Source organism: Centroberyx gerrardi, chromosome 16, assembly GCF_048128805.1.
Source record: "Centroberyx gerrardi isolate f3 chromosome 16, fCenGer3.hap1.cur.20231027, whole genome shotgun sequence".
Lineage (NCBI taxonomy): Eukaryota > Metazoa > Chordata > Actinopteri > Beryciformes > Berycidae > Centroberyx > Centroberyx gerrardi.
In genome coordinates, this window is record NC_136012.1 from 27,383,942 (window position 1) to 27,408,706 (window position 24,765).

The 24,765-nt window shown below is 40.9% G+C and overlaps 1 protein-coding gene across 1 annotated transcript in view; it reads right to left on the reverse strand.

The window, feature by feature from the left end:
- Positions 1 to 11,740: 11,740 nt before the first annotated feature.
- Positions 11,741 to 24,765, reverse strand: part of cplx2b (complexin 2b) — a 63,833-nt gene continuing 50,808 nt past the window's right edge. Inside the window, exons 3-4 of the mRNA XM_078289147.1 lie at positions 13,668 to 13,843; positions 11,741 to 12,942 (exon numbers count right to left, since the gene is read on the reverse strand). Of these exons, the coding sequence (XP_078145273.1) occupies positions 12,745 to 12,942; positions 13,668 to 13,843 (374 nt within the window). The 3' untranslated portion in view covers positions 11,741 to 12,744. The remainder of the gene's footprint in view (positions 12,943 to 13,667; positions 13,844 to 24,765) is intronic.

Sequence of the window (24,765 nt, forward strand, 5' to 3'; positions counted from 1 at the left end):
GTATAGCCCTTTATCACAAGGATGTCTCATGTCTATAGCATTCATTTATTTCATTCACTTGTTCATTTAGCACTTTTATCGTCTTATTTCTATTTCTTCCTCCCCTTTCCCCCTGTTCCCTATGAAGAGAAAAGACACTGAAGTCAAACAGAAGTAACGTAAGTTTTAAAACAAAATTCTTCTCCCTAGTACCTCCGTTTTGAACAGCGGACGACTGCTAAATTTGGTTATGACAGGTGATCAGGTGATCAGCTGATCGGAGGACCAATCCCACCCAGGCTGCTGATGCTGCAACATCCCCATATGAGATAATCACTGAATTAACATACAAAGAGTTTATGTCTCTTATGTTAAGGCTACATTTACCTATAGATGTACACTGCCCGTCAAAAGTTTGGAAACACACATTTTTCTATATTTTTAGAATAACAGTAAAGACATCAAAACTATGAAATAACACAAATGGAATTATGCAGTGACCAAAAAAGTGTTAAATTAATCAAAACTATCTTATATTTTAGATTCTTTAAAGTAGCCGCCCTTTGCCTTGATGGAAAGGCAAAGGCTTTGGAAAGAAATTCACACATAGGATCAACTTCACTATTTATATTTGTCTAAGAAACACATTTGAAATGGCTTTAAGATCATGAAAAACATAATACATTCAATCAGGTGTGTCCAAACCTTTGACATCAGTGTATATACAGTATATATGATCTTAGAATTGAAGTTTCTACTGTTGCAGTCTTTGCAGGTCGCTCTGGTTAAGTGTCAGCTAAACATCTGAAGAGTGAAAAATCAATATGTAAAGGAGAAGTTCCATGTTTACAGACCAACACAGCACCACAGCAGGTTTGGTGTGAGGGCCTCTGGGTGCCGACCGGCGCAGACGAACCACAGATCAACCAAAGCAGTGACCCGCTGTAAATCCTCAGATACCCGGGACGCTTCTGACCTCTGATATGCTAATGTCCTCACTTTCACCCTTCCAGGAGCTCGGGGTCGACAGGGAAGCCGGCGCCATCTTAGAGGACTCACTGAGGAATTAGTCTGTTCTGCTGCCTGTTTTCTAATAACAGCTAAATATATTACAAACAGGCCAGAAAACAAGCAATATCTGAAAAAGATACTTATGTTATACAAGTCATGGCTGTAGATACGGTTACTGATAAGGTTATATAGCTGTATTTAGTGGTCTGGTAATATAGATTAAAAAAAACAACAACAACTGCAAAGACCTCAGAGTGGTTTGAGATGAGTCAGCTCAGTTAACCTTATCATTAACCAGCAGGTTGAGGGAAAGTGGATTCACCAAAAAAGTAAATTACAGCATTTCAACACAAAAAAATAACTCCTGGAATGGAGATATTAGATGGAAGAACATCAAAAAGTTAAAGTCTTTCTCCATCTTTGCCTCTTCCTCGCTCTGCTGCATCTCTGACCTCCTCATCACCCCCCCACCTCCTCTCCTCCTCCCCTCCATCCTCCTCCTCTCCTCTCCTCACCTCCTCTCTCCTTCTTCCCTTCCCCCCTCTTCACCCTGCAACTCCCATCTGTAATTACTTGTATCTCCTTTCTCCTTTAACCCATCTCCTCCTCTCCTCTTCCTCCCTCATCCATCTCCTCTGTCCTTCATCTATCAACCCCCCCACCCCCCAACACACACACACACACACACACACACACACACCGAACCCCTCCATCCTCTTCCCTTCTTCCCTCCCTTCATTTTTCTTCAAATGTCTGTGATTTTTCCTCCCTGGCTCTGCCCCAATGCAGCTGAGGGTCTCCACTGCTGCTCACACACACACATACACACACACACACACACACACACACACACACACACACACATCCAGTCCACCTCTAACCCATCATCCTACTACATCCTATACTGGATGGATGGATGGATGGTTTGATGGGTGGATGGATGGATGGATGGATGAATGGATGGATGGATGGATGGAGATGGATGGATGGATGAATGGATGAATGGATATGGATGGATGGATGGATGGAGATGGATGGATGAATGAATGGATATGGATGGATGGATGGATGGATGAATGAATGAATGGATGGATGGATGGATGGAGATGGATGGATGGATGAATGGATATGTATGTATGGATGGATGGATGGATGGATGGATGGATGGATGGAGATGGATGGATGGATGAATGGATATGTATGGATGGATGGATGGATGGATGGATGGGTGATTAGCCGGCATAAACTGGCAGGATCACAAGGTAAATTTAACAAATGTGTCACACTGCTGGAGCGGCAGCCATGTTGGAGCGAGCTGTGAGTAACGGTGAGTAAAGTAACAAAACAAAACAAAACAAAGAGAAACCTGGCTGGTGTTTCTTCTTCAGCGGAGTGTGGATCCTTCCTTCTGGATCACCGTTCTTTAAATTCCTCTCTAACATCCAGTATTTTCAGGAGAATTTGTTTTTGGGTAACAAGCCTCTCAACAAGCCTTTCTCCTGTTGGGTCATGTGTGTTTAATTAGTGTATACTGTGTGTATGTATTATGTATATATGGATGTATGTGTGTATGTGGATGTGTGTATGACACCTTGCCTTTTCTAAACTATAATCAGTTTTTAATTTTCAAAGTACTATTTGATTTTCTCTGTTATTTTTCAATGAAGAAGTAAGGGGGAAATGCCTGCAATGCTTTTATTGGTTGAAAAGGAAGGGGTCGCATGCAATGGATAGTTACTTTTTACACTTATTTTATTTCATAATGAAGGGAACATTGGCCTTCATCAGGGTCTAATAGTGTATACACTCAGCTTCATGTTCATCAAAGTGTCTCTTTGGTCTGAAGAGGTTTTTCATGGCAGAGCGTCTCTGACTGGTCTAAATGTTGTTTCAGACGCTTTTCCACCCTGACAAGAAGAACACTAAATATTTTGAATTTTTGGCACGACAATGGAAAAAGATATTGGGGAAAAAAAATATATTTTAAGATATTGAATATAGGCACAAAACATCAGCTGTCGGCTGCCTCAGTACAAACATATCAAACCCTATTTAGAAGGATTTAATGACATAACGGAAGTACAAAGTGTACAAATGTAATAGTTTGTGTTTACAGTACATTGTGTTGATATAAGCCATGTAAGTCTTCATGAAGAACTAACAGTGTTATTGTGTATTTACTTTTCCAAGGCAACAACTGTGTTTTCACAATTAATTTTACTGTTTTTCTGTATTTGTTAGGCTTGTATTGCACCTTCCATTCTGCTTACCTTATATTCCACAGCATTGTATTCCAGAGCAAAAATAAATAACATAAATAAATGTGATTTTCCTTCCAGCACTGTTTGTGTTTTGTTGCTTTGAACATAATACCTACAGTAAATATATAATTATACCTTTTCTAAGCTCCATAGTATAAGCCTGTGTTCAGAAAGGAAAAAAAAAACAGAGTGAAAGAGCAGGCAATTACACACACACACACACACACAACCTCCATGTTCTTGGCATTTACAGTAGCCCTGTTAAATGCAAGAATTAGCTGAACAAATAGCTAATCTCTCTCTCTCCACACACACACACACACACACACTTAAATGCCTTGTGCTGAGTTTTCCTCAGGAGACAGAAATACACTAAGCCACTTTTCAGCCGTCCGTCATTCAAAGCCCCTTAACAAGAAAGTCTATTGGTCTCTGGAAATTACAAACAACCCACACACTAATCTGTCAGCGAGTCTTTCATTCAGGCTTAACAAGACGGTAAAAAAACCCACAGCGGTTAATTCATCAAGTTACAATACAGAGAGGCAGGCTGGTGGCCGGGCCGGCGGACCAGCTGCACCAGTGACAGCACTGGACTGGTTGTACTGGACAAGGCCCAGGTGTGAATGTACAGTATGTAAATGTAGTGAGCATGAAGCAGCATGCCGAGCTTTAAACCGTTCTCTGGACAAACAAAGCTTTAAAACACTGAAGATTTTATCATTTGGTGGTTGAAATAAGTCTCGACTCTAATAATCTTTGCCCTGCGGACTCCAGATCCACAATCTGACACTTGCCTACAGAGGTGGAGACACGAGTCACATGACTTGGACTTGAGTCACAATTTGAATTGCTTGACACTTGACTTGATGCATGAAGAGAAGACTTGAGACTTGACTTGACTTGGGTTCTGGTGACTTGGGACTTGACTCTGACTTGTACTTTGATGACTTGAAAAGGTTTCTAAAGTCTTGACTTGAGATCTTGTGTTTGTGTAAATGACTTAGATTGAAAGTGATGAGATTTGTTCCAGCGGACGACTGAATTTAAATTCTGTTTTCTGAATTTGTATGGAATGATTGAATTTATTGAAGTTGAAACTGATTATAGAAATCAAACTCATGATGCTCTTACCAAGTTTTTATCCTATTAAAACCATATTGCATTGAAAAGTCCTAGATATTTAGTTTTCTTTAAGATATTAAATTGATACTGGACTCTTGATTTGTTCTGACTTGACTTGCTGTTCTACATTTAGACTTGAGACTTGACATTAATGACATGGACTGGACATGGTGTTCTACATTTAGAGACTTGACGTGAGACTCATGTTTGCTTGCCTTCTATCTCGACTCCTGCCGCGAACAGTGTTCACAGCCGGACTCGAAATAGAAGGCAAGTGTCAGATTGTCAGCAGGGCTATAATCATACAAACACAACTAATCATTGTTAAAGGTCAAAATTTGAAACTCAAACGTGATATGTCAGACACCACTGGTCTGATTTTGACAGAACTTGGGGGGCTGATGCATGTTTGAACTGCGATCTGGTGTTTAAAAAAAAATACACCGATTTACCTAATGGAGGCGCTATAACTAAAGGTCAAAATTTTTAAATCAAATGTGGTATCTGAGCAGTGTTGCGGTCTTTACAGGAAAAAAGTAATTACACATTATCCACTACTTAAAAGTAATATATTATTTATTACTCCTGGAGAAAAGTAATTTGTTACATTATTTTGCGTTACACCCTAAAACGATTGTGCTAAGTATGATCACAACCTGTAAAGATTATTAGAGCCAAGACTTACTTCAACCACCAAATGATAAAAACTTCAGTGTTTTAAAGCTTTGTCCAGGACATTTTGGCACTGTGTTCTGGTGTTTAACATCACTACACTGATTGGCCTGATGGAGGCGCTATAATCAAACTTTAAACTTTGAAAAGTCATAACTGCTGCACCACTGGTCCAATTTTGACAAAGCAGCATGATGCATCGTGTTACTGAGTGGCCTGAGCAAGGGACGACGTGTTATTAAATACTTTCCTCCGTCTTTCGGCTCTCGAGGGAAACTGAGGCCAGACTTCCACTGTGCACACTCACTGTGAGTTCACTTCTGTCAGGTTTACACAAGTGCAACAGACTGTAAATGAGTGAATCTGCTTATTCTGGTGCAGAGCAAAAGAAGAAGAAGAAGGTCCAAAATGTCGCTTGTCTGCCTCATATATCTCAACCTATTAAAATTTCATAGGGAATACACAGCGTTTTCATCAGTGTGAGGCAGTTAGTGTAAGCGTGTGTTCACTGTTTTTTTAATAGAAGAATAAACAAGTAAAAAGTGAGTGGATTCTATTTTCTTGATATCTTGGAGTCAATGCACCACTAGAGACAAGTAAAGTGAACGTTTTCTTCAGGAGACAGTTGGCATTGCTTGGGCATTTATTCAGTTTCACGTCTGTCCGCACCCTCTTCCAGTCCTTCGCCCTCCCCCAACATCCGAGGCTTTGTTTGTAGGATTTGTAAGTGTTTGTTGGCCGTGCCGTTGGTGATTAATACATTCATAAGGAGCTTTATCAATGCCAGGGAATACAAGCAGCAAAATATTTAATTATAGAAGAGATGTCTTTAATTAAGGGGGTCGGTCACTGAGGGAATACTAAACACAGGGAGGCAAAACAGTTTCCTCTGTCGTGTACTTAAAGCACCAATTCCTGTTGAGTATAGCAGTTGTAGCCTATCATAAGGGTTTTATCCCAAAATGCTCTACTTACACAAAAAAACTTTTTACCTGATGTCCACACATTTGAAATATAACAATTCAATGCACAAACACCCAATGAAAACGCAGGTGAAAGCTTTTTATAAACCTTTTTTATTAGTGTTATGCATTTAATTTCCAAAAAGTATGATTCAGTTCCATTGATGAGACAATTCTACAGTGATTGGGCTCCACATAGAGTATATGACATGCAGTTAAGGAAAAAATAGCATAAGAACTGATATTTTACATTCTCAACCTCTGCACCCTGAAATTATTTTCACCCTGAATTAAAAACGAAAGACCCTCTTGGTTCAATTACAGGAACATTTTTTAAAATCTTTTCCCTTTTTCTGTCACTTGTACCTTTCAACTTTATCGTTGTCTTGTTTAGAAGGCTAGCGGACAACATAAAACTGTACAGGTAGTAGATAGTGGCGACTCCTTTGATCCCGTAACCGTTGTCAACATAACATTTGAACGTGTTCTAGTGCAAATGCCAAAAAATTGCAATGTATTGAAAGAGTTGGGTTTCTCTTCACAGTCACAGTTGTGCTCACAGCTAACCTGGGCTGTGTTCACCAAAATCACCTTACAGCATCTTCCCTCGACTTCCACTGGAACGAAAGGAAACTTGGTGTTAAGACGAGCTACGTAGCGCGCTGGCCTTGGTAAGGGAATTACTGAGCACAACACGTTAGCTTACACTTCTAGATCTATTCACACGGCTGCCATTTTGAACACTTGGGGTGGGAAACTACCTGGGAGTACAGCTAAACTCTATTGAAAAGCAGATTAAAAACGGATCTCGAATGGTTCACATTTTAATATTTTTGGCCCTTTATCGCTATGAGAGCTACTAGCGTAGGTAGCTAGCTAGTAGCTTACTAACTAGTAAGCTAGCTAGCTAACTTCCCTGCTAAATTCAAGCAGGTGTTATAGCTGATCCCGGGGTTGCTAGCTAATTTGATAACTGTTCAATCTAACGGAAATCCACACTTGTTTATTGAAGTAACGCTAGTTTTATAGGCTATGCCAATCTTCCAGGTAGAGTTTCCCTCCGCTAGTGTCCAAAATGGCCACCGTGTGAATAAGGTCAGTTGGCAGGAGTCAGCAGACTAGTTATAAAAATATTAATAAATATACGTAAAAATGTTAGAAGATAGACAAATGTTAAGACATCACAGCGTTCAGGCGAATAAGTCCAGCCTTGTTCGGCGTTGGACGAACGATAAAGTTGAAAGGAAACTATAATCAGTTTTTATTCGAAAACGCATCATGATCTCATCTCGATCAGTTCCCGTCGCGTCATTGCATTTCATAAAATTACATTTAGGAAGTAAACGTCTACAGCGTGTCTTCCACACACTGCTAATGTAAATTATTTTTGTGTTCATATATTGTGTATTCATAGTCATGAGAAATATCACCAAACCCAGTGGAGAATTCTGACTGTTTTTTTGGGGGGGAATTGTGGTTTTGAATGGAAGTTCCAAGCCGATCTGTTTCTCAGTTTTCTGAAGGTTTCTGAGTTCCTGACAACAGAAGATGCTTTGATAATCCAGTTTCTCAGTTGCAACCTCTTTGGCCTGGCTGTCCCCTAAACCATCCCAGCAGCTAGATCCGTTGTTGTCCCATTGACCGACAGTGGAACCACGACAGCCTCAGTGCTGAGACGTTTTAAAGAACGCCAGCCGAGATTTTATTTAGTTGTTTAATGTCTTTGAGGCCTTTCAAAATCTACACTTACAGCTTTCGAGTCTCTCATTCATCCAAATCTAAGGACTTCTGTTCAAGTGTTAGGAAAATATATATATTCCATTTAAAATAATCATCCTGTTTGTTTCTACTCCCTACTCAAATTTCATGAAACAACTCCTTGCTTTTAACACTATTTTTATATGTTTTTATCTACACTAAATAGCCGAGGGGCCTCTGATGCCGAGATCAACATCTCTCCACAAACACTGATTTCCACACTATCTCATGCAACCAGATGAATCGAAACAACAACACGCCACGCAGGGACAAGCACAGACGTGACAGATGAGTTACCAGTAACCTCACGTAAAGATGACATGATAATAGCCCTTTGCGAAGGCAGTTCACATGCCGTGACGCCTCGAGACGAGTCCCGCCGAGAGTCTATTTTACATACAGAAGACGTATGGCTGGAGCTCCCGGACCCATGAATTAAACCCAGTCCGGGATATATATATATATATTTCTTTTCCACTGGGGAGAAAAACCACCAAGCCTAGAGTAAACTTAATCCACATGCTGTGAAGCTGGCCTGGCCCTTGGGTGCAGGAGGATTTCTGGGAATCCTTGTGTTAGTTTAAAGGAGCAAATAAGTCAAGGTGCTTCCCTTCAGCCATTGATTTCTTTGTAAATGTCTGTAACACTAGAAGACGTCTGCATAACTGCGGTAGTGTTATGCTCCGTGGCTGACGTTTTTGTGTTAGGTAATGCATTATTCCACTGGGTGGTTACAGCTCACAGCGATGAGTATTGAGACTGCATTAAAATAAAGCTCTCTGCAGGTCGGCCTCATGTATGGAGACATAAAGTTTTGCATGATGTATGGTACATAGAAATCAAAGTGACAAAAATGTTTTAGTACTACACCTAGGTTATCAAAAAAGCAAATATATTCATTACAGCATCTATTTTTTTTTTTTAAATTGCACGTCTCCCAGTTTCTTTTTAAAAGCCTTCAAGCCATTCCACTCAAATCAAGCTGTTGCATCCCAAAACTTCATAAGCTAAGATTCATATCAAAGTTGATGTCTTAGGCCGTGATCACATAGGATGATTTTTTTTTTTTTGGATGCGGTTTTCTGGCACAAAGCGGAAAATGCCTCAACTTGAGCCTCACCATGCATTTCGTCAATGTCACCCTCTGCTCGGCTGACCAATCAAATCGCCCGAGAGGAGGGACTAAAGGAGAAGACATAAGTAACGGTCAAAATGGAGTAAAAATGGAGATGTTGATTTCAGTCTCCCCTTCTTTGTACGATCAAAATTAGCTAACTGTGGCTAATGTTATATCCGTAGTGAGATCAGGGGGTGACCTCTAGCTAACATAGTAACTTAGCTGCTAGCCTAAGGTGACCAGATTTTTTGGAGCAAATTTGGGGACATTTGTAGCTCAGCTGGAATTTTTATCACTGGCCCTGTCCGGACAGCATTAATATTACTAGAGGAGATCTGGTAATTTAGTTTTACTGGAGTGATTCAGTGATTACAGTCCCGTTCCTGATCAACTTTATTTGTGATTATTACTGTCCGTAATGTTCATTCCAAACAGGATAAATTTCCTGTGGTCCAGAGGTAAAATTACCAAGGAGGAAATCCAGGGACATTTCTGGGGACAGTGTCAGATGAGGGCAAAGCACCAAATCTGGGGACTGTCCCTGGAAAATGGGGACGTCTCTTTGCGTTTTGTCCTTGCACCCTTTGACCTCTTGCCCTCTCTGTTACCAGCGACGCCCACAGCAGAGCTTTGAGTTTGAGCAAGAGGAAAAAACGTTCCTATCTGATCACGGCCTTAAGCTCCACCAAAACTCCCTCCGCTAACTCCACCCACTCAGACGACAAAAAACATCTAACACTCAGCGAAGCCGATCGCAGAGCCAATCTTTCTGGATCCAATGCACAGGTTCTGTTGCCTGGAGACTCCTACAGAAACAGCAAATTGTCTATTCTTTTGTATTTTGGCATTTGGTGTATTCTCTTCACCTAACATTTGCATGCTCAAGATTCGAAAGGAATGTGTAAAGTATTATTTTTTAGACATGGCACAACTAGGGAGCCGCCCTAGCTTAAGACTGTGCACAAAATAATTCAAAGACACATTTACGTAGTATAAACCAGGACTATATGAATCAACGACATGGTCTCACATCACAGACACATAGAAGGACACACATATAGAAACACACACACTTACATACAGTACACATGTAGTACATTGAGACAGTTATAACAATGGCTTGGTCATCTTTTTTTTCTACACGCATTTTCTTTGCGTATACATCAGTATACACATTTAAAGATACAAGAATGGTGAGGATTTACAAACAGATATGCAAATATCTTTTTCTATTTTTTTTTTTACAGAAAACAAACATGAGACAATTAACTTTCAATGTTGAAATATCATCTTTTTATCATTTTGAGTATTTATTGCAATCTAAACAATATGGCTTTGTCTAGTGAAAAATCCTATCTGAGCTAGAAAATGAAAAAAACAAAAAAAACAATGGAAAAAAACATTTTTTGTAGTGCTTATGATGACTTCATCATTAATCGTATTAATCCTTAAGGTTATTCTATGTTACAAATTCATGGAACAATGTATTAATCATACATCGTCACACAACTAACCATTTATTTAAAAGCCACCGGATCATTAAGGAGTAACTATCTTCTGGTCAAAAAATGACTCCGGGTGATAACCAACATGCTTTGTCTTATCGATAAATGTCCATATATTAAGGTAGTTTCACTAAATAGAGATCGTTCTCATTTACAGTACATCTACTTAAATGCTATATGACAAATCACTATGATATTTCATTGGATTGAGAGATGCAAGACGCGGAATATATTCATCTCTAAGAGAATTCGTTAGGTGTTGAGAGGTACTAGAGGTGCTACACCTCACAAACCAGTTTTCTCAGGCTCAGTCTACAGTTAAATAATCTGTTTTTATTTTGCCATGGAATACCTTTTAATAAATTAGAGAATATCCTTTTTGTTTTGCGTCGGTCTTTGGGATGCATGAGCCCGAGTCTTTCTCTTGCGGACCGACTGCGACCGACAAAACCCGGTTCTGCATGCACGTCTTTGTTTCCGCGGTGACGAAAGAAATAGTAAGGTCTCTCCAGTATTTCTTTGGTCTCGATGTTGATGAATTCAAACTTCAGTTTCGGTTAAACTTAACTATTATTCATTTCAAGCTGAGGGGAAAGGTTAGCTTGACTGGAGCATGAGTTAGACGACTATTTTCATTGGCAGCACATTCACTAAACTTCAAATAAACTGCTGAATCACACAGACATTATCTGGTATTTGCATTCATATGTGAATAACTGAAAAAATCTGACTAAATAATCTTAATAAAATAACAGAGTCCACATAATTACACTTAACAGCAATCAGTTCATCAAGTGCTTGGTGTGTAAACCCATTTTCATCTTATCGTGGATGGTGTGACAGGAAATGACATCATGTACAGTATCGGCTACCCCCACTGTATCCCAGTGGTCGATGTTTTGATTGTCTATGGGGATTACACTACTTAATGTAATGGTGACTTCGTTTGACCTGTACATTGAACTATTTGTAAATCTGTAATAGTCAACAAAAAAATGGGCGATTCAATTTTGAAAATGAGATTCAACCGAGGCAACCAGAGTCTTGTTTACTTGCCAGGATAAAACCTTTAGCAAAATGAGCTGAAATCTATTCTGTGATGCGATCACAAGAAATCCTATTGATTGATAATTTAGACATCGACTCTGTTTCGGACAATATGACAAAGAGCTAATGTTTTTTTCTAGAAAAATGGCAGTCTACCTAGCTGATTAGAAGTGACAGCAAACAGCTCCTCAGAAGCTCGCGGCCTTGTAAGCAATGAGTATTCATTCTGTTTAAATCGTTTTGTGGACTTGCGATGGGCTGCAGCTTTTCCTGCAGTATGTTAATTTGCTGCTTCTCAGAGCAGGAGGCTTTCAACACCGTGTCTGGGATTTCCAAAAGAACCTCAGCAATAAGACGCTGTTTGAACGGCGGCTTCTGGAAACCCCAGGACAAGCCAGCCAACATAACATCATGTACATTATTCCAAGTGTCCAATGTATCCATGAATACGTGCCTACATGCTACCAACAACTGTACACCTGTTTAGCTTACAATGACACCCTCATTTACAATTCCTCAACTGGAGGAGATGATATGAAGGCACATGTCCTAGAAACTCAAAAGCTGAATTTTCAATAAAAAGACCTACATCTGCTTCATAAAAATAGAAAATAGCCATTGAAATAAAAAAATGCTCCATCTACTGGAAAACATGGTGGCAGTGCCGTTTAAAACCACAGGAGCAAGAGAACGCACACTGAGGCGTCCGCTGCCCTTCTTTCAGGGAATACTGTTCTCCATTGATCACCATTGATCTGCCTGGCGACAGATGATGCTCAACCAATCAAAATGTCTGATCCTGACGGGTTTGTGGTATCATAATCTGGAATGTTTCAGTGAAAACAAACCAAAAAAAAAAAGACTTAAGACATAAGTAGTAATCGTAAGAAACATGCTAAGTGGCAGCTGAAAGGCTGAACAGCAAGTACGGCAAAAAAGGGGATAGAATGACATAATCGTCTAGGAGTAGAAAAAAGAAAAAAGTAAACGTGTTCTAGAAAGGCAGTGTGTATAGCCTCTAACAGTTTGGCAAGAACCCCCTCCCTGAATCCTTTTACCTCCCAACAACCTCTACACACCCCAAACCCAAACCCAAACCCTGTTTCCAAACCCCCAAACCCATTTGAGTTCCCCAATCTCTTTTCTCCACAAACCCGCAACACTCAAACCTCTCGTTCGCTGAACTCTTTCAACCCAAAGTCCCCAAAACAAAGTTCCCCTCCTCCCTTTGCCCCCTCAGCCCGGCCCAGGCCAGACTGGACCCTGGATTGGGGTTCGTTTTTTTTGTTTTTTTTGTTGTTGTTTTTTTACTTCTTGAACATGTCCTGTAGAGGTCCTGGCAGGAACTTGAGGACCGTGTCCAGGATGCTCTCCTCGTCGTCCTCGTCGTCGTCCCCGCAGCCCGTCGGGATCGCCTTCTTCGGACGCGTCAGCGAACCTTCGCACGCCTGCTCCATGGCCGCTTTCTCCTCCGCCTCCTTCTCCTCCTTCTTTTTCAGTCCGTACTGAACGGAGAAAGGAGAAGAGGTGATGTGAGGAGAAAGAGAATGAGGATGAATGAGGAGGAAAAATGGACTCTGGCACCAAATAACGGCACCGAAACACCTGAAAAAGCGAGTCTCAGTCGAGTTTGGTTCGTTAGAAGTTAGTTAGAATGTAATCTGAACTACAGGAAACCACCCCAAAACGCATCTGACAGCCAGCAGTCCTTCATGCTTGAAAAGCCTAGCATAACAAAATGAAGTGAGCAAACCGCAGTCTTCAGTAATTCTGATATTTCTTCTTTTTTTTTCATTTGGACTGTCTGCTTTATTGGCCAGTTAGCAGTATAGAGAGACGGGAAAGATGTAAGAGAGAAGGTGTGACAAAGGTCCTGCATGGGCCGGATTCAAACCCAGGACGTCACGGTTATGTGGTATGGACCTCAGCCAACTGAGCCACCAGGACACCCAAACTCAGTTACTTCTTCATGTGTTCCTAACTGGTATGAACACCAGAGAAGAAGAGACAGACCATCTTGCTTAGCTAAAGTTACAGGAACTGAAGTCAGATTTGTCTCTCCTGATACTGACGAATGTACATGAAAGTGGAAAAACCCTAGGGACAGATTTGTTAAAACAAAGATGGCTGGCTAAAACAGAAGTAGTACATGCTGTGCGCACTTAAGCACAATCATAGTTCATAGTACTATGAATCAAGCATTAGTCAAACTCCAGGACCGCTTCCTTACCTTGTCCCTGATGGTCTGCCGTACTTTTTCCCTCTCTGCCTCCATGCGGGCGTGCTTGGCCTTCCTCTCGTCCTCCTGCTGCCTCAGCGCCTCCTGCCGCTCCTCCTCCTTCTTGGCTGCGTCCGGATCCTTCTCCTCCTCCCCACCCAGCATCTTACCCATGTCTTTGGTGGCTCCTGCAAATAAAGGACACACACACTGGAGTCAAGCGGGGGCCAATTTGACCGGAGACTGGCGACTGTTAACGCAAGAGGACTGATTAAATTCAATCTTAATTATGAACTTTAACGGAAATTTGAAAAACAACAATTCACCTGGCCACCACACCTCTCCTGCATAATTTTCCCATTTGATGTTAAAGTATAATTTTCTATTGAACTGTAAGGTCAAATATTCAGATAAATTTCAGTTTTTAATTATGGATTTTTAATTGTTACTTTGTCTGTAAAACAATGTGCTGCTACTGTCACCATTTTAACCAAAATTGTTGGATCTCAACATGGACTAGACTGATATATTGGGCTGATATTGGCCTTTTATTAAATATCAGATATCATCCACCTTTTATATGATGGAGATTCCTCCTGACCACAGCTACAGTATAACCTGCAATGAAATTTAATTTTCTTTGCAAAATGTAATTGTTCAATGATGTTTTTTGTAATTAATTCCTCATTAAAATGCAGTCATGTATCCCCGAGCCTCTCTCATCATTGACTAAGGTGTGTCTGTGTGTGTGTGTGTGTGTTTTGGCGCGGGAGGGGGGGGCAAACCCTAACCCTAACCCTAACCCTAACCCTAAACCTAACCCTTAAAGAGCTGCTAACCCTAAAAGAATTTCATTAGTCTTGTTTCAGTGGAGAGTTTTAGTGTCCAAAGAATAAAATTCAGAGGAAAACACTGAATACTTGTACTTTTTGGCATGAAAATGGTGAAATTTAAAGACATTGAATATCAGCACAAAATATCAGCTATTAGCAACTTCAGTGTAAAAATATCAGTATAGGTTCAATAACCCATATCAGCTGTAAGGGAAGAGGAAGGACTTCTGGCTCACTTCCCCCAACCAGATTTTCCCACCTCATGGTGATGCAACTCTAATGCTGGGCCAAAATGCTGATTTCTCCAAATTAGAATTTAACTCCCGTCTCCAAATGTGTTCTTATGCTCCGCTAATTAAAGATGCAACAAACTTGTACAAATACAAAACTGAAAACTACTACAATTCTTTAACTGCTGTTTTAGTGCAGCAAAAATACATTCACTGACATAATTTCATATAACACTCAAGGCTACATGAATACAAAGAAATCACAGTAGACCAGTAACACCCAGCTCTGTCATACTGTAATATGTAAACAGCGTGCGTTAGCAGTTCTGAGGATTAAGTGACAACAGGATTCCCTGGAGACCCTCGAGGCGGTGGCAGCGTCTTGGAAGACGAAGCAAGAGAAGAAGAGCCAGTTGGAAAAGCCTCAAAGAATCACTGGAACAGAAGAAGACACATCCTTCCATCCGGTGTCGGCCATCTGTCCGCCCCACCTGTACCTCGGCAGCCAGGTTTTAACCCTCACACTCAATTATTAATCACAGATTAAAAAGGTGCTGTGTGTAGCATTTTAACATCAATAAAACATCACCGTATTCATTTTGAGACGTTAGTATAATTACCCCAAACCAACGAAAACGTCACTGAGAAGCCTGCCAGCCTCTACTCTCATCCTCCATAGTTTCTCCACCTGGTGGATCTGGAGGGAAATCTGCTGGATCGCTTTACGGCACAAAACAGGAAGAGGTTCTGTTCTTCCAGAGCAAACGGAGCTAAAGCTGAAAGAGTTTCTGGCAGCAGATGGTGGAAGGAGGGAAAGGAAGATGGAGAAATCACTTCCAACATGTTGATCCTCTTCAGTCAAGATAAAGAAAAAACATTTGACCGAAGACGCAAAGAGAAAAAAGCAACAGGGTTTATGGGAAATATGGTCATAATTTGGAGAAACACTAGCACTATCAATTCCACTGGCGTGAGATAGAGGACACCAATCATCTTGATGATGGTGTCATACCATACTTCATATTAGGATGTTTTTTTTTATCACATTTACATCAGCCTGCCTCCTACAACAGAAAAAGACGCTCCAGAGAACTGACTTAAAACCAAAGTTACACTAGTTACAAAAATGAATTAAATAGGCTAAAGGAACAGTTTTGGGGTTATTTGTCATAGCTATTCACCACATGATTGTTGGTTAACTCCCATCAGAAACAGTCCTCTTTCCTTTTACCGTGCTATACAGCTGTTCTTGCTTGATAACAAACATAGTAAATGACTAATTAAGTCCATATGCTGGGTAAGAAAATGGACATAAAATAAGGCTTCTCTGGTGCATCGATTTTAAATTAATTCTTAATTCAAAATAAAAAATATACAGCTTGGCAAACTATATATTTTTTATTTGAAACATGCTGGTTCTTTTTGAGAGTGCAGATTTCCCCTTTTTTGGTTCTTGATAACAAAGATAAGAGTATTTTTTTAATCTTGATTTACCAAGGGAAGATTTCCTGACAAAGTATTTCTGCATCGACCTGCTTCACATTCATTCATTTACACACATTCACACTGCGAGCTTCCCAGTTCAACCTCAGTCTTCTACTGCTCTACTGCCTCTGAGCAGCTCTACTGCACATATCTGGGGTTTCCTGCCTTGCACAACGGCACCTCGGCAGTCACAGCTGAGGAAGAGAGAGCGTTTGATCTGCTTCTGTCCTCTGCCTCTGTTCTTAAACCAGCTTCACCTCTTTATCCCTGACAGAAGCTGCTTTCTAGATGTGAAAGCGACTCCCTCTGGCCTATTGATATTGCTGTTGTTACCTCGGTCTGATCGATAGTAAATACAGGACCACCTGAGAGTGTATGAATTATGGATCCTCCAGCAGAGAGAAAACTTCATCTGGGTATTGATCTGCCTCTCCGGCGCTGGCGAGGGAAGAGCCTGGCTGCCGGCCTGGTTTGCCATCCAGAGCTTTTCTCTTGCCAGAATCAGGTATTTTACCATTAAGGGGATTATTTGAGGAAAAGCAAAGGGATAAATAATGCAAAGCTGTGTATTTTCTGCAATGTATCCCCAGGATTAGATGTCTTGGAAAATAAAACCGTAGCCTTGCTCAACATCATTTATATCCTGCTGTTGTATCTATTGAAAAGCCATTAGTGCTTCAATGGGGCATTGAGTGTGCTAACATGTGCGCTTGTTAAATAATAAATAAATAAGTAAATGTATAGCCCATGATTAACAGCAGACAAGCTTAAATCTATATTGACTTCACTGCAGGATACATGCTAAGGATTGACTTATCAATGCAAAGTAAAGTGAAGGCAGATCTGTTTCTTCTGCTTCAAATGTGACTTGGAGAATTGTACAGTTGTACCTTCTGTACTTTAAAGGTAGTATGGAGAGAGATCAGTGCCAAAAGAGGTTGTATTGAATTGCATGAGTCTGAATTTGTCTTGCTCATATTAAACTGTCAAAATAAAAAAAATGGATTTGTTGAATAAATGAAATGATAAATTGAATTTGTAAGGCACAATTTGAAATGTAATGCAATGACGTAAAACCGAATGTGATCATTAATGATTTTAACTTTTAGCTTTAATTTAAAATTCAGTTTTTGAAATTCAAATTCAGTTTTTGAAATTGAGATTCAGCTTATTTGGAGAAGAACTATACCAATACACTTTGACTTACAGATAAAACAGTCATTTATTGAGGCTCTTTGTATGTGTCCAAGTCTGTCCAAGTCAATGCTTGCTGAATTACTACTCTACTCTTTCCACAAGAGGAATTGTTTGGAAAAATCAAGATTTTCTCTTTTCTGCAATTAAATGGCCAGAATTCTATTGGGTGACGATTTAGTTTTGTCTAACAGTATTAATTTAGTTATTCTGCGTAACATTCAAGACAGAATTGTCTGCAGTCAGAGAGTCACATTTCCGCAATAGAGAGGAGTAAGCTAGCTACTTTGAGCAGAGCTCCAACAGAAACGTCTAGTGAAGCAAAGGATATTTTACTTATATGGACCATTAATAACTGTAACACCTGTTTTGTTGTCCAACATTTTGTCCAACATCTTGTCCTGTTTATGTTCAATATCTTTTTGAAAATGCAATAAAAATACTTGAGGAAAAAAAAGAAAAGTCTAGTGAAGAGATAATATATCAACACGCTAAATACTAAAATAATAAAACTTCTTTATCATTTGCTATGCGATGCCCACAGCACAGCCAAGGGCATCACGAACCGAATTCAGGTGAGTCAGTCAGTCAGTCAGTCAGGGACGCTTAGTGAGATGATGCGCTTCGTCAAATGGCCTCTAGAGGGCGTCTTTGACTGTGAGATGCAGTGTTTCCCATAGAGGCACAAAATCAAGTTGGTCAATGTATAGAAATGGATCTAAATCGATCTCTGATGTGCGCATCACGTCATGTCTGTCATGTGGAGAAGCACAGACAGCAGACCAGCAGCACTGTATTCAACCCACAGAGTCTGCCGGTGTGAAAACAAAAGTGAAACAGAATTCCAGAATTTGCTCCAAACTTGCCTGTGTTAGTAACTCGTCTTCTGCTGCCCTACGAACTTTAACGGTAGGTAACGTTATTATCTCGTGGTATTTAAGTAACATTATGGAACTAGGTAACTGAACTGTGTTGCAGTGCTTCAGTGGTCTAAGAACGAGGCTTTTTAGCGTTCGTAGCTGATCAGCCCCCACAGATACATTATGGTCATTTTGTGCTGTACGGCAGGGAAAACCCTTCTTATTGCTCCTTTAACCATATAGTGTAAATCAGATTAAAAAAAAAATAAATTAAAAGAAAAAGAGAATACATTATTGAGAAGAAATCTTGATTTAAAGATGTTGTGCTGTTGTGTGTTGTACAGGCGGTCTGGTGTGTGAGCCCCTGGGCGGCTGGTCCTGTCGCTCTGCAGCCGGCTCATACGGCGGTCCTAATTGCCCTGCAGCGCCGTGTGGCAGCAAACCTCAGGATGACAAATTAGCGCCCAGCTGGGTGGGGCGGGGGGGGCAGTGAAATGTTCCCCGGGACCCCCTGGGGAGCCGGGTTAAGGTCAGACTGTCCGCTACGGTGCCTCATTGCTTCACAACAAATACACACCGTGTGTCCTGGAACCGTGTGTGTGCAAACATCTACTGTGTGTGTGCACAGGAATGTGTGTAGATAGGCAAGTGCGTACACGTATGTGAGCATGCACAAAGGCCGTTATGGATGCTTTCATCACACGCAAGCGCACACACACACACACACACACACATACATTGTGTTGATGCTGCTTTCTTGCCAAATCTCCCTTGAAAATGAGATTCTTGATCTCAGGGGGAATTCATGGTTGGATGAATGTTAAAGTGACATTTTCATATAAATAAATGTCTGTTTTGCTCGTCTTTGCCTGATTGCTCTAACACAATAGTGATTCAACCTATATCGAGTAAAGCAGCTGGTGTCTGGTGGCTCATGGGAAAAATCCTCTGCCGCACAGGAAGTGATGCGTTTTACGTTTCCGGTTTGTTTGGAATCAACAGAAGAAGAAGAACTGGGTAGTTAGCATGAGCAGCGATAGCCGCCATGGCTGAAATGAACAGACAGAGAAAAGAGAAACTCAAACTGCATCAACAGGAAATCCAAGCTCCGCCCACACTGTTTGATTGACAGGTGATCTGTGGGAAGAGCAGTGCAGAAACACCACAGTGAGGCTGAGGGACAAAGATGGAGACTGAATGAAAAAAAACATCGCAGCATGCTATAGCACACAAGGACACACAGGATTGCCTTCACAGACACTAAAGGACACTGTTATCAACCCAGCGACCCCCCCCCCCCCCCCCGCCCACACACACACACACACACACACACACACACACAACACCTCCTCCTCTCTATTAGCCTCCTGCCGTCCCTATTCCCTCAACAGAACGAGCCAGAGCCGAGAGAAAACCTTCGCTGCTCGTCAAGGTTAGACCTCCTGCATCAATTTACGCTCATTTGAGGACAGAGGCATCGACACAGGACAGCGTCCAGCGTTCCTCTGCTTCAGTCAGCCCAGACTCGATGTTGTAGTTCTCATCATCATCATCATAAATTACCCTCCACGGGAAAAAAATTTGCTGTAAATTTATCAGGAAGCCACGTCTAATAAAACATCTCAGCGGGGGACTGATTGGATTAGATTAGAAAAGTTGAATGTCCTCATTGAGGCAATTTGTTTTGCAGCTTAAAAAAGACAGTTACAGCAGACAGCAGCGATTTCAACATTCAACACACAATCACTGTATATCGCATGGGGAAAAGTGGAATCACCTATTAAAATAAAATGCATACTGTGCGGTAACGATACAGCTGCAGAGCTCTGTTCTGCAGAGTAAGTGCTTTGTTGTCATCAAGCCTCAGGTGACACGCACATATCAAGATGAAGTACATGCTATAAAGTGCAAAAATATTACATGTACACTGCCAGTCAAAAGTCTGGACCCACCTGACTGAATGTTCTGTGTTTTTCATTCTCTTAAAGCCATTTTGATCTAAAGGCTTCTGCTTAAATGCTTGAAATGTGTTTCTTAGACAAATATAAATAGTGAAGTTGATCCTATGTATGAATTTCTTTCCAAAGCCTTTGCCTTTCCATCAAGGCAAAGAATCTAAAATATAAGATAGTTTTGATTTGTTTAACACTTTTTTGGTCGCTGCATAATTCCATTTGTGGTATTTCATAGTTTTGATGTCTTTACTATTATTCTAAAATGTTGAAAATAGTAAAAATTAAAAAAAATGTGGTGTGTGGTAGTGTACATGTCCAGATAAAGTGTGTACTGTAATGTAGCATCATATTTAACTGCAAAATAGTTCAACACATCATGAGTTTAATAGTCATTCATGTTATATATTTCATTTGTAATCTGGCATTTTGTTTGTTAGTGTCTGTCTTTGGTATTTTTACATCTTTTTTATTCCATTTCTGTATGCTTATATATTGGAAGAATCTCAAAATAAGATATAAAAAAAACAAAAAAAACATAATGAGTTAAATCTCGACTGCTATGAGCATTTGTCACTGTCGTCATTATGGCGGCATGAGACTACTGTACATACACTGAATTAATAGCTGCTCCACGAGAATCAATATTTGTGATTATAGATGGTAATAAAAGCAATCTTTTATGACTGTATTTGGTCCTGGTTGGCTGAATGTAGAGTGAACAGCACTAACATTACATAAATAACCTTTTGAATCCCTCTATGCTAAAAATATATGCACACACATTACCATAAGGTGCTAAAATGTTTTATCTTCTGTTATGTTGTAGTGCAGTATAATATAGTGTAGTATGTATGCTATATTATATAACGGTGTTAAAAAAATAAACAGCTATTGGTGATCTACTTTGCATTCCTGGCTCCATTCAGTAGTTTGTTGTGTTTTTCTTCTTGGTGGATAACCGGCCAATCGTAGACGAGGTGACGTCACCTCCAGATATTTCCAGCAGCTACAGTGGAGTTTGATATGAGAAAATGTTTCAGGATGTAAAACATCAGCGGTAAACGTCAGGTTTTGGTGTCAGTCCCTCAGAATCAAAGAGCGAGGGCTTCTTTCTAGAGCCGCCATTTTGCACCGAGAGACGTTCAACAATCATACAGGGAGAAATCCATCGTAGAAGAGGAGAGAGACCAGTTTCTCCACCACAGGAGCAGGAGAGAGACCAGAATGCAATGCAACAGTAGCGTGTGAAATACAACTCCCTTTTCAACTGTTTTTTTCAAATTTGAACAGTAAATTACAAAACTTACAGCACTCCTGGAACGCATTTGACATCACAAATTAACAACAGTGTCAGAGGATCCGAGGGGAGATTTTTTCTTTCAGTTGGCAAAAGAATGGTCCAGGATTGATAAGAAAAAAAGAGAACAAAACAAGAGGAAAAACAAGCGTGTGCAAGCAAAACAACAGCCAATGGCAATGCTCATCATCGTGTATCATATTGACAGAAACTGCAGAAAACATAAAGAATACTACGACTAGTTTTGTCTTGTAGTTTCACCAGTAAACTTCATACTAAACCCTCTGATGCTCAGCAAGGTCACCGTGAGATTTAAGAACATGAATCTCCTGCTTTAAAGGTGTGTGTGTGTGTGTGTGTGTGTGTGTGTGTGTGTCTGGGGGTGATCTGGAAAAAGAGAGATGAATGCCCTCCTTTCTACACAGAGGAGACCTGTGAGCTCCGGGGAGGACAGATTAATCAGCCGTGCTGGTCTGCTGCAGGTGGGCCCGTTCATTTCTTAAAGGAAAAATCCACCCGGATCCTCTCACACTGTTAGACAGCATCATGTTCCAGGAGTTATTTTGTAAAGAAGTGTTGTAATTTACTTTTTTTGGTGTAATGCAAGGCTATTCGTCTCAGGTTGGAAGCGCTAAATCCAAATACTGTTAAATTAACAGCTACAAAGAAGAAGTAAACTCAAGTCTGTGTTGGATGTGTTGTTGTGGGCGGGGCTCCAAACCTTTTGAAGCGGGCTCCGTTTGGACATTTCCAAGAGCTGGATTATACCGTTCTGGAGAGGCAGGGACCGCGGTGATAATCTGTTCCTCCATTTTGTTTTCCCAGCAGGCCATCGCAGACCCCCCTCCCCCCCTCCCAATCCCATTCAATCTTGTCCGCTCCAGCTCAAATGTTTCCCCTTGCACCACTTTGCCTTTTATGTTCTTGTCTGTGTTTGTGTCTTGTATGTTTGTTTTTTTAAATGCTGCCATTTTGGCCAGGTCTTGCTCGAAAAAGAGATCATTGATCTCAAGTGAAATAAAGGTTAAATAAGACCAGCTCTGTACTGATTTCATTGGCTGATGAAGTCCATTAGTGGATGATGTTTACCTGTTTGCTTCGTCAAAAGTTCAACTAGTTTATTGACGGATTAGGTTGCGATATTTTTACGTACTGCACTCAATCCATATCATCTGTCAATGCAGAGGTCTCATTGAAACTGGCAACCGGACTGCCTTGGTTCCTATCATGGCTAATTAGAGGCAATGGTTGTCAAATTTTGATGCAGACAAAACAATAAAACGAGAGAATACGATTCCCAATCTTGCATTCTTGACCTATTTAAAAGAAACATGTACCATCTTCTTTTCAGCTTTTTCTTTTAGCACCAAAACAGACATTCCTCTACAGCGGCAATTTTAAAAAGTCACAATGAAGTGTTTTTTTTTTAGAGCATTTTGCTTCTGTAATTTGACGTATCTTCAACCCCCCACCAGTTTTCCCAGCATGCAGCTCAGTTCAGCTGCATCACGGACGAAGGAGTGTTTCTGGCCGCTTCACCTAAAACTCTTTTCCCAGGCAGAGAATATTCCTCCACAACCACTTCCTCCATATCTCATTAATATTCAAATAAGCCCCTCCCACTGACGCTTCCCGCCCTGACTTTCTGTTTCATTCGGAAATGTACGTCAACACACCATGAGCTCTTTAACTAAGTACCTGACCTTAGAGCCACAAATGAACATGGTGTCCTGGTACGTCTGTGAGAAGGACCGCAGGCTGCAGAGAGTGAAGTGGGACAGTCATTATTCCTGCGCTCCCCACAGAGACACGATGTTTCCCCTTCCACCCATCAGCGTCTTTAACCTTCACATGTCTCCTACATCCTCCTCCTCCTTCCTTCTCTTCCCTCCCTCTGCCTTTCATTTCATTTCCTTTCCTCTCTTTTTAAACTGACTGTATTTGATTAAAGTACAGTACATTTCCATAGTTAGGGATTGTCTTTCCTCTCCTTTCCTATACTCTCCTTTCCTATCTTTCCTTTTGTGTCTTTCCTCAGCTTTGCTTTCCTTTCCTCTTTTCCTTTCCTTGTATTCCTCTTCCCTCGCCATGGCACTCTCCTCCTCTTCTCTTCTCTCTCTTCACTTTCAAACGGCATTTCCTTACTGTACTCTCATCATGTAACTCATCTTTTCTTTTGCTTTCTTTCCTCTTCTTCCATCCTCTCCCCTTCGCTTCCCTTCCTCTACTCTCCTTGCCTTTCTTTCCCTTTGTCTCTTCTTGTTCTCTTTTCCTCATTTTGCTTTCCCTTCCTTTCCTTTTGTCTCTTCTTCTCCTCTTCCCTCGCCTTAGCACTCTCCTCCTCCTCCTCTCTTCTCTCCTTTTCAAGCAGCATTTCATTACTGTAACTCATCTTTTCTTTTGCTTTCCTTTCCTCTTCTCCCTCCTCTCCCCTCCACATCTTCCTCCTCCTCCATCAGTCCATTAGAGTCCAGGTCAGAGATTGTATTTGCAGACAAAGGTAGGCAATTCAAGGCTAAGTGCTCAAACAGCCCCGCTCCTCTTATTGTGCATTCATTCACTCATTACTCCAGTCGGTCTTTCCGTGGACCAGGTCTTTGTGCTGTGGGGGTTTCCAACGCACAAAGCCTCTCGACCCGACAGGGCGGCGGCAGCCTAATGGTTAGAGCGGGCTCCTGCAGCGCTTTCACGTCAGAGACCCCAACATTAGGCCGCAAAGACCGGCATTTGGTAATTTGGTATTTTTTCCGAGGGACCCCCCCATCACCACCACCACCACCTTCCTCCTGCGTAAGTGGGATAATTTCTCATGAATTAAATTATGTTTAGATTAAGCTATTGCTCATTTTTCTAACCGCTCTCAAAGACTCCTGGTGGGAACAGCTGGAAAATTTGAGGAAAAGCGATCGAGACACACTCTGCCCGCTCTCAGAGCTGCTGCAAGGTGCCGTAAGGAGGTTTTATAAGAAGAAAATGGCACTTTTACACATCTGTAGAGTAGGTGGGCGGCAGGTGCGTAGGAGGAAAAACGGTACAATGTAAAAAGGACTCCTGCACACCGCTTCAGACTTGCAGTTAAAACAGTTAAAATATATACAGAACTGTGCAAAGGTCTTAGGCACCCTAGATATCATTTTGTTTATAAGTTTATTTATTTGTTTTCTGCATTAGTGTGTCAGTAGACTGCTCTTTATAGTACATTTTTTATATTTAGAAACTTTTCATTTCATTATTTTTGAAAGCATCTCTGATTTTT